We start from the raw sequence: 13,070 nt of genomic DNA, 5'->3' as shown, positions 1-13,070 counted from the left end.
GGAGTTTTCTTTCTTTTGTGCAAAACGTTAAAATGTCCACTCGACGCGTTGTTTAATGTCACCTCCCATGACCATGACTAGGAACGCTTAGTGTCCTGAGTAGGAATATGATTGACGCTAGACAGAATGTAAGCAATGTGACACTCCAGAGACAGACGCAACGCGACGAGTGTTGTCATCATCGTTTAATAACACAAACTGGAGGAATGGTGGATAAGTGGCGGCCTGCAGGCGCCTAGGCCAAAATGCTTCTCCACATAGCGTATTTTTTTTTTTTTTTTTTTTCCCTTCAGTGAACCCTCCCGTATGCAGCCCGTGTGCAGTGTGTGTGCGCGCATGTCTGTGTGCGCGCGCTCGCGTGGTGCTGAAGCGGACAGCGCCAGCAGAGCAGCAGAAGGCAGTGACTGCGAGGTTCCGGGGTCCATTTTAAAACAGACGTCTTGGCTCAAAGGCTGCGTGTTTTTCTTCGCAGTTTTGCTAACGTTTTCATACAGAGACAGAGGCAGAAGCGGGATATTTTCCGTGAGATTTCACCATGACACGACGAGCAATCTTTGAGGAGATTGTGTTATGCAAGAGAGAAGCCGGGATGTGACAGGCCTTTAACGATGCAGATATGTCTGAACGGGTGTCTGAACTAACCTTAGCGCCCAAGTCAACAATTGTAGTGGGACATTCAATGTGTATAGGGTATGCTTAAAAAATGTCTTTCAACATGCATGTTTTTACCCATCATTTCCAAATATTCTCTTCTCAAATCAAAATTTCCCCTTGGTTTAATGAGGGGAAATTCTGACTTATGTTTAATCTGATGTCATGACATCAGATGTCATGAGAAACTGTCTGCTTAAAAAAATCCCTCTATTAACTTTATTCTCAATGATTCTATAATAAAGTAATTATATGACTATGTTTACATTATTGTACTCCCTTATTTTAAAATACAAGCGCAGCACATAATCAGGACATACAAAATGAGCATCAAAATCATTTCAAAGCCAAATGTATATAATAAACTGTGTTGCTGCTATTGCTGTGAGGAATTTAAAAATCAGTGCTCACACATGTGCCATGACAGGGTGAAATCATTGCTGTATTTTAGATATTTTCAGGCCTAGGTGTAAAGAGAATTGCCAACTGCATCAATGACTAACAGCACTGTACTTTAAACTTTGTATGTGTATTTACTAAATGTAAAATGATGAAAACTAACATGCAGGAATTATTGTACTTTTGAGCAACAGAAACACTCGTAATGAATAAGTGCTAGATGTGCTAGTCATACCAACATTCTAAGCATAGCAATTACATCTCCATGGTGACAAGTAGGTAGCAGACCCTCCACCAGAAATTTAACTCATGGAATTTTCATGTCTTTTGAACAAGTTATTGCATTACCTTTTGAAGATTTGTAACTAGTTTTGTTGCTATGGACTAATGAATCCTCTTTTCCTTAGAGCTGACCACTGTGGATGGTACAAACCTAAAGCCCAAGTAGCTGCAGGATGAAAACATGGCTGCACCCCTTCTTGCACCGCCAGGACCCGACAGTTTCAAGAAGTTCAACAGGGAATCTTTGGCGGCCCTTGAACAGCGCATCAATGAGGAGAAAAAGAAAAAGCCACCCAAGCAGGACAGCAGTTACCGTGACGATGATGACGAGAACAAGCCGAAGCCTAACAGTGACCTGGAGGCTGGCAAGAGCCTGCCCTACATCTATGGGGACATCCCACCAGGACTGGTGGCGGTACCACTGGAGGATCTAGACCCATTCTACGTGAACTCTCAGAAAGTAAGTTAACTGCAACCTGAAACACACAAAACACAAACACTACTCATCATATAATAGCCATGGCTTGGATGATGACATTCTGTATTACTGTACTGTATTGGAAATCATATATTTTTAAACCACACATACACCATTAATTTGAATTACTCTAATGAAGTGTATTTATATTGGTCCAGAATTTGAAAGCTGTTCACTTAAAAAGCAAGGTTAATGGCTTAATTTTTAGCTTTAAGTGGTTTTGAAATGAAGGAAACTTATCTTTTTAGCATATTTGTAATTTTAAAAAGTCACATCGTGTGTGAGTGAGATTATATTCTCACTCGATGGTTGTATCCTGATAGAGTAGAGCATCAGCTACAGTGTAGTTTAGTCATGACTTGCAGACAACATACACAGTTAGGATATCATTGTGGTAGACTGAAGTAAATGAATGGACCTCTGTAATACTTTTTAGAGTAATGGAGACGAGTAGATGATGACGTCACATGTGAGTCACGTTGGCCTAGGCACTAGTCCGTCTGACTACTTCAGTGACGTAGGACATGGTTCCACGTGTGGTGAGACGTTTTACAATTGGCTGAAGATTGTAATTGCTTTTGTACAATTTGGGAAATGCTCACTTGAGTTATTTGCCTCCACTGTATCTCTGATGTGCTTGTGGGGCTTTGAGCAAAAAGCAGGAGCACTAGCTGTACAAAGACTGCTGTTCCACCTGACAGACTTTGTTATTTGTTCAAAAATGAATCTGTAGCCGGACAGATATTCAGAGGGGTGTCTTAAAGGGGAAGTGTTGTGAATCCCTTTGGGGTTTGTGTCATGTTGGCGTGAGGGCTGCTGGGTGACCTTGAGTGGAGCCCTGTGTACCTGTCAAACCAAAGACACTTACAAAAAGCTAGGATACTGTCTGTACTGTCGTTGCTCTCTTCTATTTTTAATTGGAGCTGAAAGCATAAATGAAATAGCAGCCATGACTTGCAGATACTGATGGATGGTGAAGTGACAGTGCAGAAAGTTTTAACAAATTCAGGAGCCATTTTGAAAAATATAGTCCTGGAGACATGACAAAAATACTAGCATAGCATATCATTTATCAGCATAAGAGCTAGCTTTGACTATTTTGCCTGAGCATCATGGCTAAAATCTTTCCATGGAAACATCTTTTGTTATCTATTTTTAAGATTTATATAACAGCCATGCATTTTAATTCTCTTGGTGTAACAAAATTAGTTTCACTCTTTGTCTACATTTGTTTTGATTTGACTCTAGTCAATGTACACAGAATTGTAGCATTAGTGTTTTGTCACCTTGGAGTTATCTGAGTTTTTGGATAGCACATGTACCTTTGTATGCAGGTGTGCTCTGCCTTTCGCACTGTCTGTCTTATACCTCCTCTTTACAACGTGCACGCTGCTGGTTATGTAACACCAGTCCACTGCACAAGGAGAAGACACGATTCCTACAAAAACAGCAAACAAAAATAGTAATTTAGATTATTAACCACCAGTATTATTACTTAAACAAGTACCCAGCACAATACTTATAAGATATTCATGGGTTTTAGCGTCCTGTCTTAGGTGACATTTTGAGGACTTTTCTCAGTTCAAAAAATAGAATATTTTATTTAATTAATTGTCACTTGCTATGACAACAGTCCTCATCTTTTATTATTCTGAACCCCACAGATACATTTTACACTTGCTAAACTTTCTAGCTGCAGCTCCTCCTCTCTCTCGTTTTTACCAGCAGGCCTATCATCTTTCAGTTTCTAGCAAATCTAATTATGGAACCTCAGTTTAGACTCATTTTTATGCTGAGGGGAGAGGCGCATCTTCGGTCCTGGCAGGCAGAGCAGCAGTGACGTCAGATCAGGTGCTGACCTTGATGAAGGAACATTGCTCTGTATGTCTTTGTCAGTGTGGAGGGGCTGGTCCAGTTGCACGTCTCTTGGTAGCAGGGGGTTGGTGGGGTAATGCAAAGCAGGGGCGTTCATTGACTCACTGGTAACAAATCTTCAGATCCCGGCCTCTTTTAGATGGCGTCAGGGCGGGTTGGGTGATGACGCAGCACTCAGTCTAGGCCATGCTGTGCCGAGCTTAGCCGTGTCAAACCTGGCTTCACTGTATGAGCCTGACGAGAGGTTATTTTCAAGGAGAAAGAAAAAAGAAATGGAAGGGAGACAGAGGTGGAACTGACAAGTGCAAGATAATGGTTAATTTGAACCATGCATTCAAGCTGAAATGAAAGTAAATAGTGTGGAGACACAGGGTTTAAACAACATGATTTGGCTCTTTTGAGATGTTAGCTTAGCATTTAGTTTTAGCTTGGCTACCATCTGTGTGTGTGTTAATTTAGTTTTTTTCAGGCTCAAAGCATTATAAAATGTGATTCATTTAGTCCCCACTACAAAGGTTGACAGGAGGCTCTCTGAATTAGCCATCACATAGGGCAGATGCTATAGCTCCTGTCTGCTCAAGCTCTGTGGTTTGTGCCCCTCCCCCTCCCTTTTCCTTCCTCCCTCCTCCCACTCTGACTCTTCTCCTCCCTCCCTACTCCTCTGTCCCTCTCCGACTTCTCCAACTACTTTTGCTCTTACTCCTTTCTTCACCTCCCTCTCCCTCCAACAATCCTCCTCCTCCAGCTCTCCTCCTTCCTCTGCCTCTTTTCTCCTCTCTCCTTCCTCCTCTGTCCTCTTCTCTCCTTTTTCCCCTTCCTCCTCCTTTCTCCTCCTTCCACCTCCTCCTTCCTCCTCCCTCCACCCTCTTACTCCTCTTCTGTCATATTAGTCTTCTGACTCCCCTCTTTCACCCTCCTTTCTTCTCTGACTCCTAGTGGCTCCTACAGTTGCTGCCTGCCGCTTTCACTTGCTCTCCACCGTTTTCTCCTCAGCTCGATATAATGAAAATTTCAGTAGCTTTGCAGCAGTTTAGTCATGCGTTACAGAAAAAGACTCCCTACATAACCAAGTCTATTTCAACGTGTAATAATATTCACTTGGACTGTGTAACATGTATGTGTGTTTTTGTTACTATGCTGACTTGTTTGTGAGCACCGCTTGTAGTATTTTCAAAATGTCATAGTCCTGGGACAAGTGTGACATTTCTGCTCCTTTCAGTGAAGTGTGTGTGAGAGTTGAGTCCCAAGGCAGCCCTCACTCAGGCATTGACCCATACTCGGAAAAAGGGAGAAAAATATGCTCTAGATGATTTAAGACAGTGCACTTTTCTTCAAAAACAGATCTTGGTAGAAATCATTCCTCAACTGGAAATATTTCAGATTGGTTGGTAATGTTGGTTTCTAAAACGATTATGTTAACATCTGTCTATCAGTTTTCTTTTAGATGTGCTCAGGTCACATCATGTGGCATTAGCATGAGGAGCTTTCCTGTGCTACCCCGCCCCACTGACTCCACTGTCTCCAGCCGTCAGCACTGAGCTTGTTCTCTGCAGCCTTAATGTAGTGAGGGATGCCTTGTTAAAAGCACACAGCTCCATATCACTGGTGCAAATGCACAGTGTGTCATTAAAGTTTCATGAAAATTGCAATGTTTTATTCAAACAATTATGAGGTTATCCACAGAAAGCCTCAGCAGTCCTCTTTCCTTCTCTCAAAACCACCAAAGCCACTGCAGGCCCACTGATGTGTGCTGTCTCAGCAGCTCACTGGGTTTTTCCTCCGAAATAAAAGCAAAACAATCACAAGCAATGAGTGACTAGGAAAAATTATCATTCTCTCTCATTGTTACATTATGTTTATTGTGATTAATTATGATTTACTGATTTATACTTGATCTTGATACATATGTATACAGCATATGTATAGACTCTAAACTGAAAAACAGATAGAATTGAACTTCATGAGCATATTGATTTATTCATTTGGTTTTATGTTGACTAATCTAATCTGTTGTTTTTCTCTTTTCTCTCAACAGACATTTATAGTGCTAAATAAAGGGAAGACAATCTTCCGTTTTAGTGCCACACCTGCCTTGTACTTCATAAGCCCTTTTAATCCAATTAGGCGATTCGCAATTAAAATTTTGATACATTCATATCCTTTCACTGTTCTTATGTATTTGTATTATGATACTATAATGCTGCTCCCTGTTTCATGCAATTTCTAATACAGTGAAAAGTATGTTCAATGTAGAACAGATCACAAAAAATAGTAAAAACCTATGCTGTTAAGTTTTATATAATAGAATGTGCAGCTGTGGTTGAAATACAGAGAGAATAGAATGATGACTCATCCTCCTTTACAGTAAACCAGGTTAGCACTGCCCTTAAAGCCTATTATTAGTGAACAATGGTTCTGTCTATCTCAAGACACAGGCCTGTCCCACGTCTATTGTTACGCTCATGTTACATATCTCAAAAAATCTGAAACAAATTAGCACAAAATAAACCATGTCAGTTTTTTTGTATACATTCCCTATATTGTATAATAGAATTACTGTGAGACTTTCCTTAATTATTTACAGACGCTAACTACAATACTCCTATTACATAATATACATTATCAGAGGCTTCTGGGAGCAGTTTTTAAAACAGTGTTGCCCTGAAAGCTCTGCTGCTTCTAGTGAGCCATAGTTTGGTCATTTGGAGAGGAAGGCCAAGTCAGTGTGTTTCCACTAAATATGCAGCAGCTGAATATTTCATGGCTCGAGTAATGGCCGTCAGTGGTGGACATGCGTAACCACTCCTAAGTGCAGCCAGAAGATTTGTGGTGTTAACCCATTGACCACTGATGGCAATAATGAAAAAACCACAGAAATAATGTGATAAATATTACAGTAGGGAAATTGATGTAAAATGTGATTGTGTAACAGTTTAGTTTATCGATCTCCATGTATTTCCTTAACAAACATTCCACCCTTTTCAGCATGATCATTATGTGTACAATTTTGACCAACTGTATATTCATGACCTTTAGCGATCCTCCAGAATGGTCCAAACAAGTAGAGTACGTATCATTTCTGCCTATACCTTGTGTCTTACTTGTTTTTGCACATTAAAATCCTTGAAAATAATAATGCAATGCTGCATACTTTGCCAATTATGTCAATTCATTTGTCTTCAGGTACACATTCACGGGAATTTATACATTTGAGTCTCTTGTAAAAATCACAGCACGAGGATTCTGTATAGATGGGTTTACATTCCTTCGAGATCCATGGAACTGGCTGGACTTCATGGTCATTTCTATGGCGTAAGTATACCTCTTTACATTACATCATGAACAGTTTGAGGACATGAAGATGTTTTCCCATATGTTTGTTTTCAGCAACAGCCGAAGAAATTGCAGTACCGTCTGTCAGTTGTGGTTCTTATAGCCTCTTTTTTTCTTGCATCTGTCTAATAACCATCTGCTGTGATTCTTTTTACTTGGGATATTTCTGGTGGTCCCTCTCTTTGGGATCAGAAGGTTTCCACTCTGCAGCATTCAGGCAACTTCTGAAATGTTTCTCCACTCAGAACAGGGCATGTCAGAGTCATGTAGTCATAAATACAACACTTCAATGGGACTTACACAAGGGTTAAATCTGTGAAATAGATCATATAGAATGTTCTGGTTACTCAATTCAATAGATTTTTGTATCATTCAAAATCATAACAGCTATTTTCTCACATGATATCACAAAATGTTTGATTTAACCAAGCAGAAAAGTTAGAAATCAAACAATGAAACATTGGTTGGTCAATAAGACTTAAAGACAGCACTCCAGCTACAGCCTGGTTCACATTTAGGACTTAAATTAAACATCTGTAATCTTCTTTAAATATACTCAATGTTTCATAAAGTAATTACAATTACTGAACTAAAATCATGTTACTATGCCTCCTTGATGATTACATGGCTCTGACAGATACATTCCCACTGTGTAGCTCAGGGCTGTATGGCGACTGTATTTCACTCTTTCTCTCAATGTAAATAACCACCTCTTGTAACTGTGGTTTGATCCTACAGGTATATAACAGAGTTTGTAAACCTAGGCAATGTCTCAGCTCTGCGCACGTTCAGGGTGTTGAGGGCATTGAACTATTTCTGTAATTCCAGGTAAGACAGGATGGGGCGGTGGGACGGTCGGGGCGGGTCGGTGTTAGCTCTGTGTCTTGTCTCTCTTTCCTTATTCCTTCCACCCTTCTCCTCAGTGGACAGGCTCTGTGAGTGGCGTCGTCTCCTCCTGGTTCGGTGGTGTTGCTGGTGTTGTGCTCTTGACGTGTGTGGTTTTGTCATCGTGTTTGTTCTGTGTGTGATCCTTCCCCTATTTCAGATATATAACAGAGTTTGTGGACCTGGGCAATGTATCTGCGCTGAGAACGTTCAGAGTTCTCCGAGCACTCAAAACAATCTCTGTCATTCCAGGTGAGACTCAGTTTAAACACTAAGGCTGATCCTCTCACCCTTTCTTTTCTACTCACTACTCTTATTATGATTACAATTATGATTTTCGCAACAACTAAAGAATTGGAGACAACCATTTTTTGATTTATTTTTTCTCCAAAATTATCAAAAATGGTACTAATACATTTTTGATAGGCTTTGCAGTCTCCTCTAGGGCTCTCCAAAGTGTCTCTCCTCTGCCCCAGTAGCAGTCTCATTATGAGACCCATCTCAAAGGCAGCTGTGTTTCCCTCCAGAAATAACTTTAACACGCTCCTAGCTCACAGAAATAGCCTCTGTCCTCCTATCCTCCATATCACACAGAAGAGCTCTGTATTACATTGGTTTACAGCAGTTAAAGGAGAAGTAAGTGATCCAGATGACTTAGCAAACCTTGTGTGCAACACAGGTTGCTTATCTGTAACTAGATTTGTACAATAAGCAAGTAAATGAAACTACAGCTACTGACTATAAGCAGTATACCAATACACCCTTTAATGGCAGAGTAGTTGACCTTTATTTTAAAATAAAACATTTGCTTCTCCCTTAACCCTAGCCTCCTAGATAAAGAATGTAAACAATTGGATTGTAAAGGCTAAACTAATTAAGTCTACATTGATGCTCATATATGAAATGACATAGCTCATACTCTCATAAACCCAACAGAATACACCCATGACTTATGTATGAAGACTGCCAAGCCTAGTTTGTGAACATATCTCTTATGCTGCATGATGCTTTTGAGTCACTTGCTTTTATAATACTAGTCTACTAAGAGCTTGGCTGACAAATGGCATTGAAAGTTTCATTTGCCCTCTTTTATTTTTTGTTTTTACTTTGTTACTGATTGATTTTGTTAAGGCCTACGTGAATGATATACCACACACAGGAAAGAATCAGCACATCCAGATTATAGAGGTTGGGGATGCAAAGGTTGTCTGACCTATTGACATTTGAATCACTGACCTGAACAGACGCACTTCTATTGATGGAAAAAGTAAAACCAAATGCTGCTTAGTCAAACCCTGCTGGGTTTGTCAACATGCCTATGTGAAAATATAAAAGGGAAAGAGGGTTAAAGGGAAAGAAGGATAACTCACATGAAATGGATATTTTAGGAGTAACATGATATAGTAATCTTTGCAAATTAGAAACCTACATTTATTTACTGACAATTTGTTTGGGTGTAAATAAAAAGTAAAATAGTGTGTTTATTCTGTAATTTTAAGAAGAAATACAATGGTAATTTCATGTAATTTAAACATATTTTGGCATATCTCCATAAAGACAACGCAAACAGGCTCTTAATGTAGTTGATATTGTAGTCATAGGCACTAGATAGATTCAGGGTGTGGTCTCGCCAGCTCCCAGTGGATTTGTGTGAACGCTGCAGAGGAAGCCCGCTCTGAAGGTAATCTCTCTGTGTGGAGTGAACATGTGACGAGACAGACTGCAGGGTCACGTTTTGGGGAGTCAGTGCTTTGCTCTATACACCTCTTACAAGACAGTTCAAGAAAGTGCCCTGAGTGGTGCTGGCATTGAATTGGTCCTGTTCAGCCTTGGAGTTTAAATGACTGCATGTGTTTTCCAGCCCCTGCCTGTGCCATTGTCCCTCTCATGGCCCTCTTTGTGCTGCTGTGCTCTCCTCCTTATAAACTTCCTCTCACTTTTCTGCAGCCTCCCCCCTCTCTTTCACTTTATTCACCTTATTATTATAAGTGATTATGACCAAAAATAATGTGTGCACTTTAATCAATGAGTATAAAGGAAAAGTGTGGGAAGGCTCCTAAATATTTCCTGTTTGTTTGTTTCTAGAGATGTTATATATGTAAATGTACTGTATGTATTACTACTGCTTTTTCATTTACATTTAATTGCATTTACTTAAGCAAAAGTACTAAAAACATATATAACATTATGAAATTACACATGAATAATTATTAAGTATAATTATGTCAAAACTTAAAGCTTTAAGTAAATAAGGAATTATACATATATGTTAAATGATATCTAACATATAAAGCCATTACATTTGTAATAAGTAGTACTTCAACACATAAGACTATGTGGTGGCTGGACATTCCGTGCATCACCTGTGTGGTCTGTGTACGTGCGTGCCCACCTCAGGACTGAAGACCATTGTGGGCGCCCTGATCCAGTCCGTGAAGAAGCTCTCAGACGTGATGATCCTGACTGTCTTCTGCCTCAGTGTGTTTGCCCTCATCGGCCTGCAGCTCTTCATGGGAAATCTCCGTCAGAAGTGTGTGATCTGGCCCATCAACACCACTGAGAGCTACCTGGCCAATGGCAGCAGGGGCTTCGACTGGGACGAGTACATCATGAACGAAAGTAAGTGCGGCTGGGCTTCGATGAGCTGGGAACAGTGTGGGGCATGAGTCAGCCCATATGCTGCAATCAAAAAAACAATATGTCACAGTGGCACTGTGGAGACTGGAGCCATTTGAAAATGCATAAATAACAACTAAAAAATACTGTGTGACTGCACTGACATAAACTATCCCGAATAGCTTCTGTGTATGACAGTTCATTGTCATAAGAGTCTATGACACATATAATATAAAACAGTAATTAAATGTCAACATAATTTTGCAATGCAATTTATCCATAATGGATTATTGTGATTATTGTGGATGTAATTTACTCAAATCATTAGAATAAATGCATTTACTCAACTTTTTCATCAAAGACTAATGACTCCATGTCTCTCCATCTTCAGCGAACTTCTACTTCCTGCCTGGTCAGTTAGATGCCCTTCTGTGTGGAAACAGCTCGGACTCTGGGTGAGTGTCTGTCCCTGTTCCTCCTGGTCCCAGTGAGACTGCTGTGATTTTCATATTTGATTAGAAGAAGTGCTGAGTCACTTTGGCTGCTGCCTGACTGCTCCTCTCTCTCCGCCCCTCAGCCGCTGCCCAGAGGGATTCATGTGCATGAAAGCTGGGAGGAATCCAAACTACGGCTACACCAGCTTTGACAGCTTTGGCTGGGCTTTCCTCGCTCTCTTCAGGCTCATGACACAGGATTTCTGGGAAAATCTGTATATGCTGGTATGTTAGCATATGCGTAACCTGAAATAATATGGAATAAGGAATTAGATTAAAAAATATATGCATATATCAAAGTAGAAACATCACATATACACTCGATCCATAGTTATACTATATACTGTCATCATTGCTCAAACTTGATATTAGCTGTAAGTGCCAGAATATCAGTTGATTCCATAGTACTTATGGACATGTTTGGCATTAGTCTGCACTGACATAGCCTCCCTGTGTAGCTGCTGAAGTCCAAAGTAGGAGGATAAAATATTAACATCATAGGAATACAGTGCATGGGAGCATCCTGATTTTCAGTTTTTCATTCTTGATTTTTGGCTTTCAACCAACCTCTGTGGAAATGAAAAGTCTGCAATTCTCTAATTTCTGTAAAAAGACAGTATTAAGAAGCCTGACATAAAGATTTGTCACCATCTTTTTCATATGGTGAACATTAAGTTTCTCCTGAGCAGTATGCCAACCTCATCCATAATTAATGAACAAGAGATTGTCTCCTTTCTATTCCAGGAAGTCACGTTTTGCTTTGGTCCCTAAAGACATTACTTACTCTAAGACAAACAAAAACAACTTAAGATGCCAACACTTTAATTTGCGTAGATTCAACCCCCAACATTGCTGGCTCTGAACACAGCCAAGAGTTGTACACTGCATTAAATTATAACATCAGGAAAGTAGGTCAAAATGCATATGTCCTTCATTAAAAACATAGTTGACCCCATGCTGTGAGCCCTAAAGTGAGTATGTAATTTCAGAAAAAGAATGGATTGGAATTGTTAACATTACACAGTAGTTAACAGATCCTCTATGCAGGGGTCCTTGCACTGGTCCTTATATGAACAAAATTGGGGTGTCCTGTCCTAGAAATATTGTCAAGAGGAAGCAAATACAGTTCTGCTGAATTGAAGTTTTATCTTCAAAAATGCCAAATGAGCTGACAACTTTGTTGTGATGAGTCATTCTGTGACTAGGCTGATGCTGAGCTTGGCACAGTTTAGGGTCATACTTCAGAGGTCACTCACTCTGTATTTTATTCCCCTAAACAGACCCTGAGAGCTGCTGGGAAAACATACATGATCTTCTTTGTGCTGGTCATCTTTGTGGGCTCCTTCTATTTGGTCAATCTCATTCTGGCTGTGGTTGCTATGGCCTATGAGGAGCAGAACCAGGCCACAATGGAAGAGGCGCAACAAAAAGAAGAGGAATTTAAAGCTATGCTGGAGCAGCTCAAAAAACAACAGGAAGAAGCCCAAGTAAGCCATCAGGACCTTTTACTTTAAACACTCTCACGATTGTTATATCATTTACTGGATTTCTGTTTTTTCTAGACTGCTGCTATGGCAACCTCTGCGGGTACAGTTTCAGAGGATGCAGTAGAAGACGATGGAGGGGGGCATCTATCATGCAGTTCTTCAGAGATGTCAAAACTTAGCTCCAAGAGTGCCAAAGAACGCCGCAATCGTAAGAAGAAGTGGCGTCAGAAAGAGCAGGAGAAAGAGAAAGGTGACAGTGAGAAGTTTGTCAAATCTGAGTCGGATGACGGCAGCAAAAGAAGTCGCTTCCGGTTCCCTGATAACCGCCTTGGTCGAAAGTCTTCCATTATGAACCAAGTAAGAACACGAAAACTGTTTGATGTAGTTTTGAGTCACTTATGTTCAATTCCCAAACATTCATTTAGTGTTCAGAGTAAGATGCTTTAAAATGTATAATGGCATTAGCCCATAGCCATGTTTCAGGTTTTCAGGTGCAGATGGGGAAGAACTAAAATCAATATTGTTAAAATATTGTTAAATGAATTGTTAAAAAAGAATATTGTTAAAATG

At 40.1% G+C, this 13,070-nt stretch overlaps 1 protein-coding gene across 7 annotated transcripts in view; it reads left to right on the top strand.

Annotated features, from left to right (window-relative positions):
• Positions 1-1,513: 1,513 nt before the first annotated feature.
• The window catches only part of scn8aa (sodium channel, voltage gated, type VIII, alpha subunit a), a 30,101-nt gene continuing 18,544 nt past the window's right edge, over positions 1,514-13,070 (top strand). For all 7 annotated transcript variants that reach the window (XM_055165877.1, XM_055165876.1, XM_055165878.1 and 4 more), the window contains exons 1-10: positions 1,514-1,792; positions 5,721-5,839; positions 6,662-6,751; positions 6,869-6,997; positions 8,064-8,155; positions 10,301-10,522; positions 10,911-10,974; positions 11,097-11,238; positions 12,294-12,500; positions 12,576-12,857. In XM_055165877.1, the coding sequence (XP_055021852.1) occupies positions 1,514-1,792; positions 5,721-5,839; positions 6,662-6,751; positions 6,869-6,997; positions 8,064-8,155; positions 10,301-10,522; positions 10,911-10,974; positions 11,097-11,238; positions 12,294-12,500; positions 12,576-12,857 (1,626 nt within the window). The remainder of the gene's footprint in view (positions 1,793-5,720; positions 5,840-6,661; positions 6,752-6,868; positions 6,998-8,063; positions 8,156-10,300; positions 10,523-10,910; positions 10,975-11,096; positions 11,239-12,293; positions 12,501-12,575; positions 12,858-13,070) is intronic.

Source organism: Boleophthalmus pectinirostris, unplaced genomic scaffold (assembly GCF_026225935.1).
Source record: "Boleophthalmus pectinirostris isolate CB_2022bp ecotype Guang Dong unplaced genomic scaffold, ASM2622593v1 HiC_scaffold_8, whole genome shotgun sequence".
NCBI classification, from domain to species: Eukaryota; Metazoa; Chordata; class Actinopteri; order Gobiiformes; family Gobiidae; genus Boleophthalmus; species Boleophthalmus pectinirostris.
This window is presented reverse-complemented; position numbering and strand designations above follow the sequence as displayed.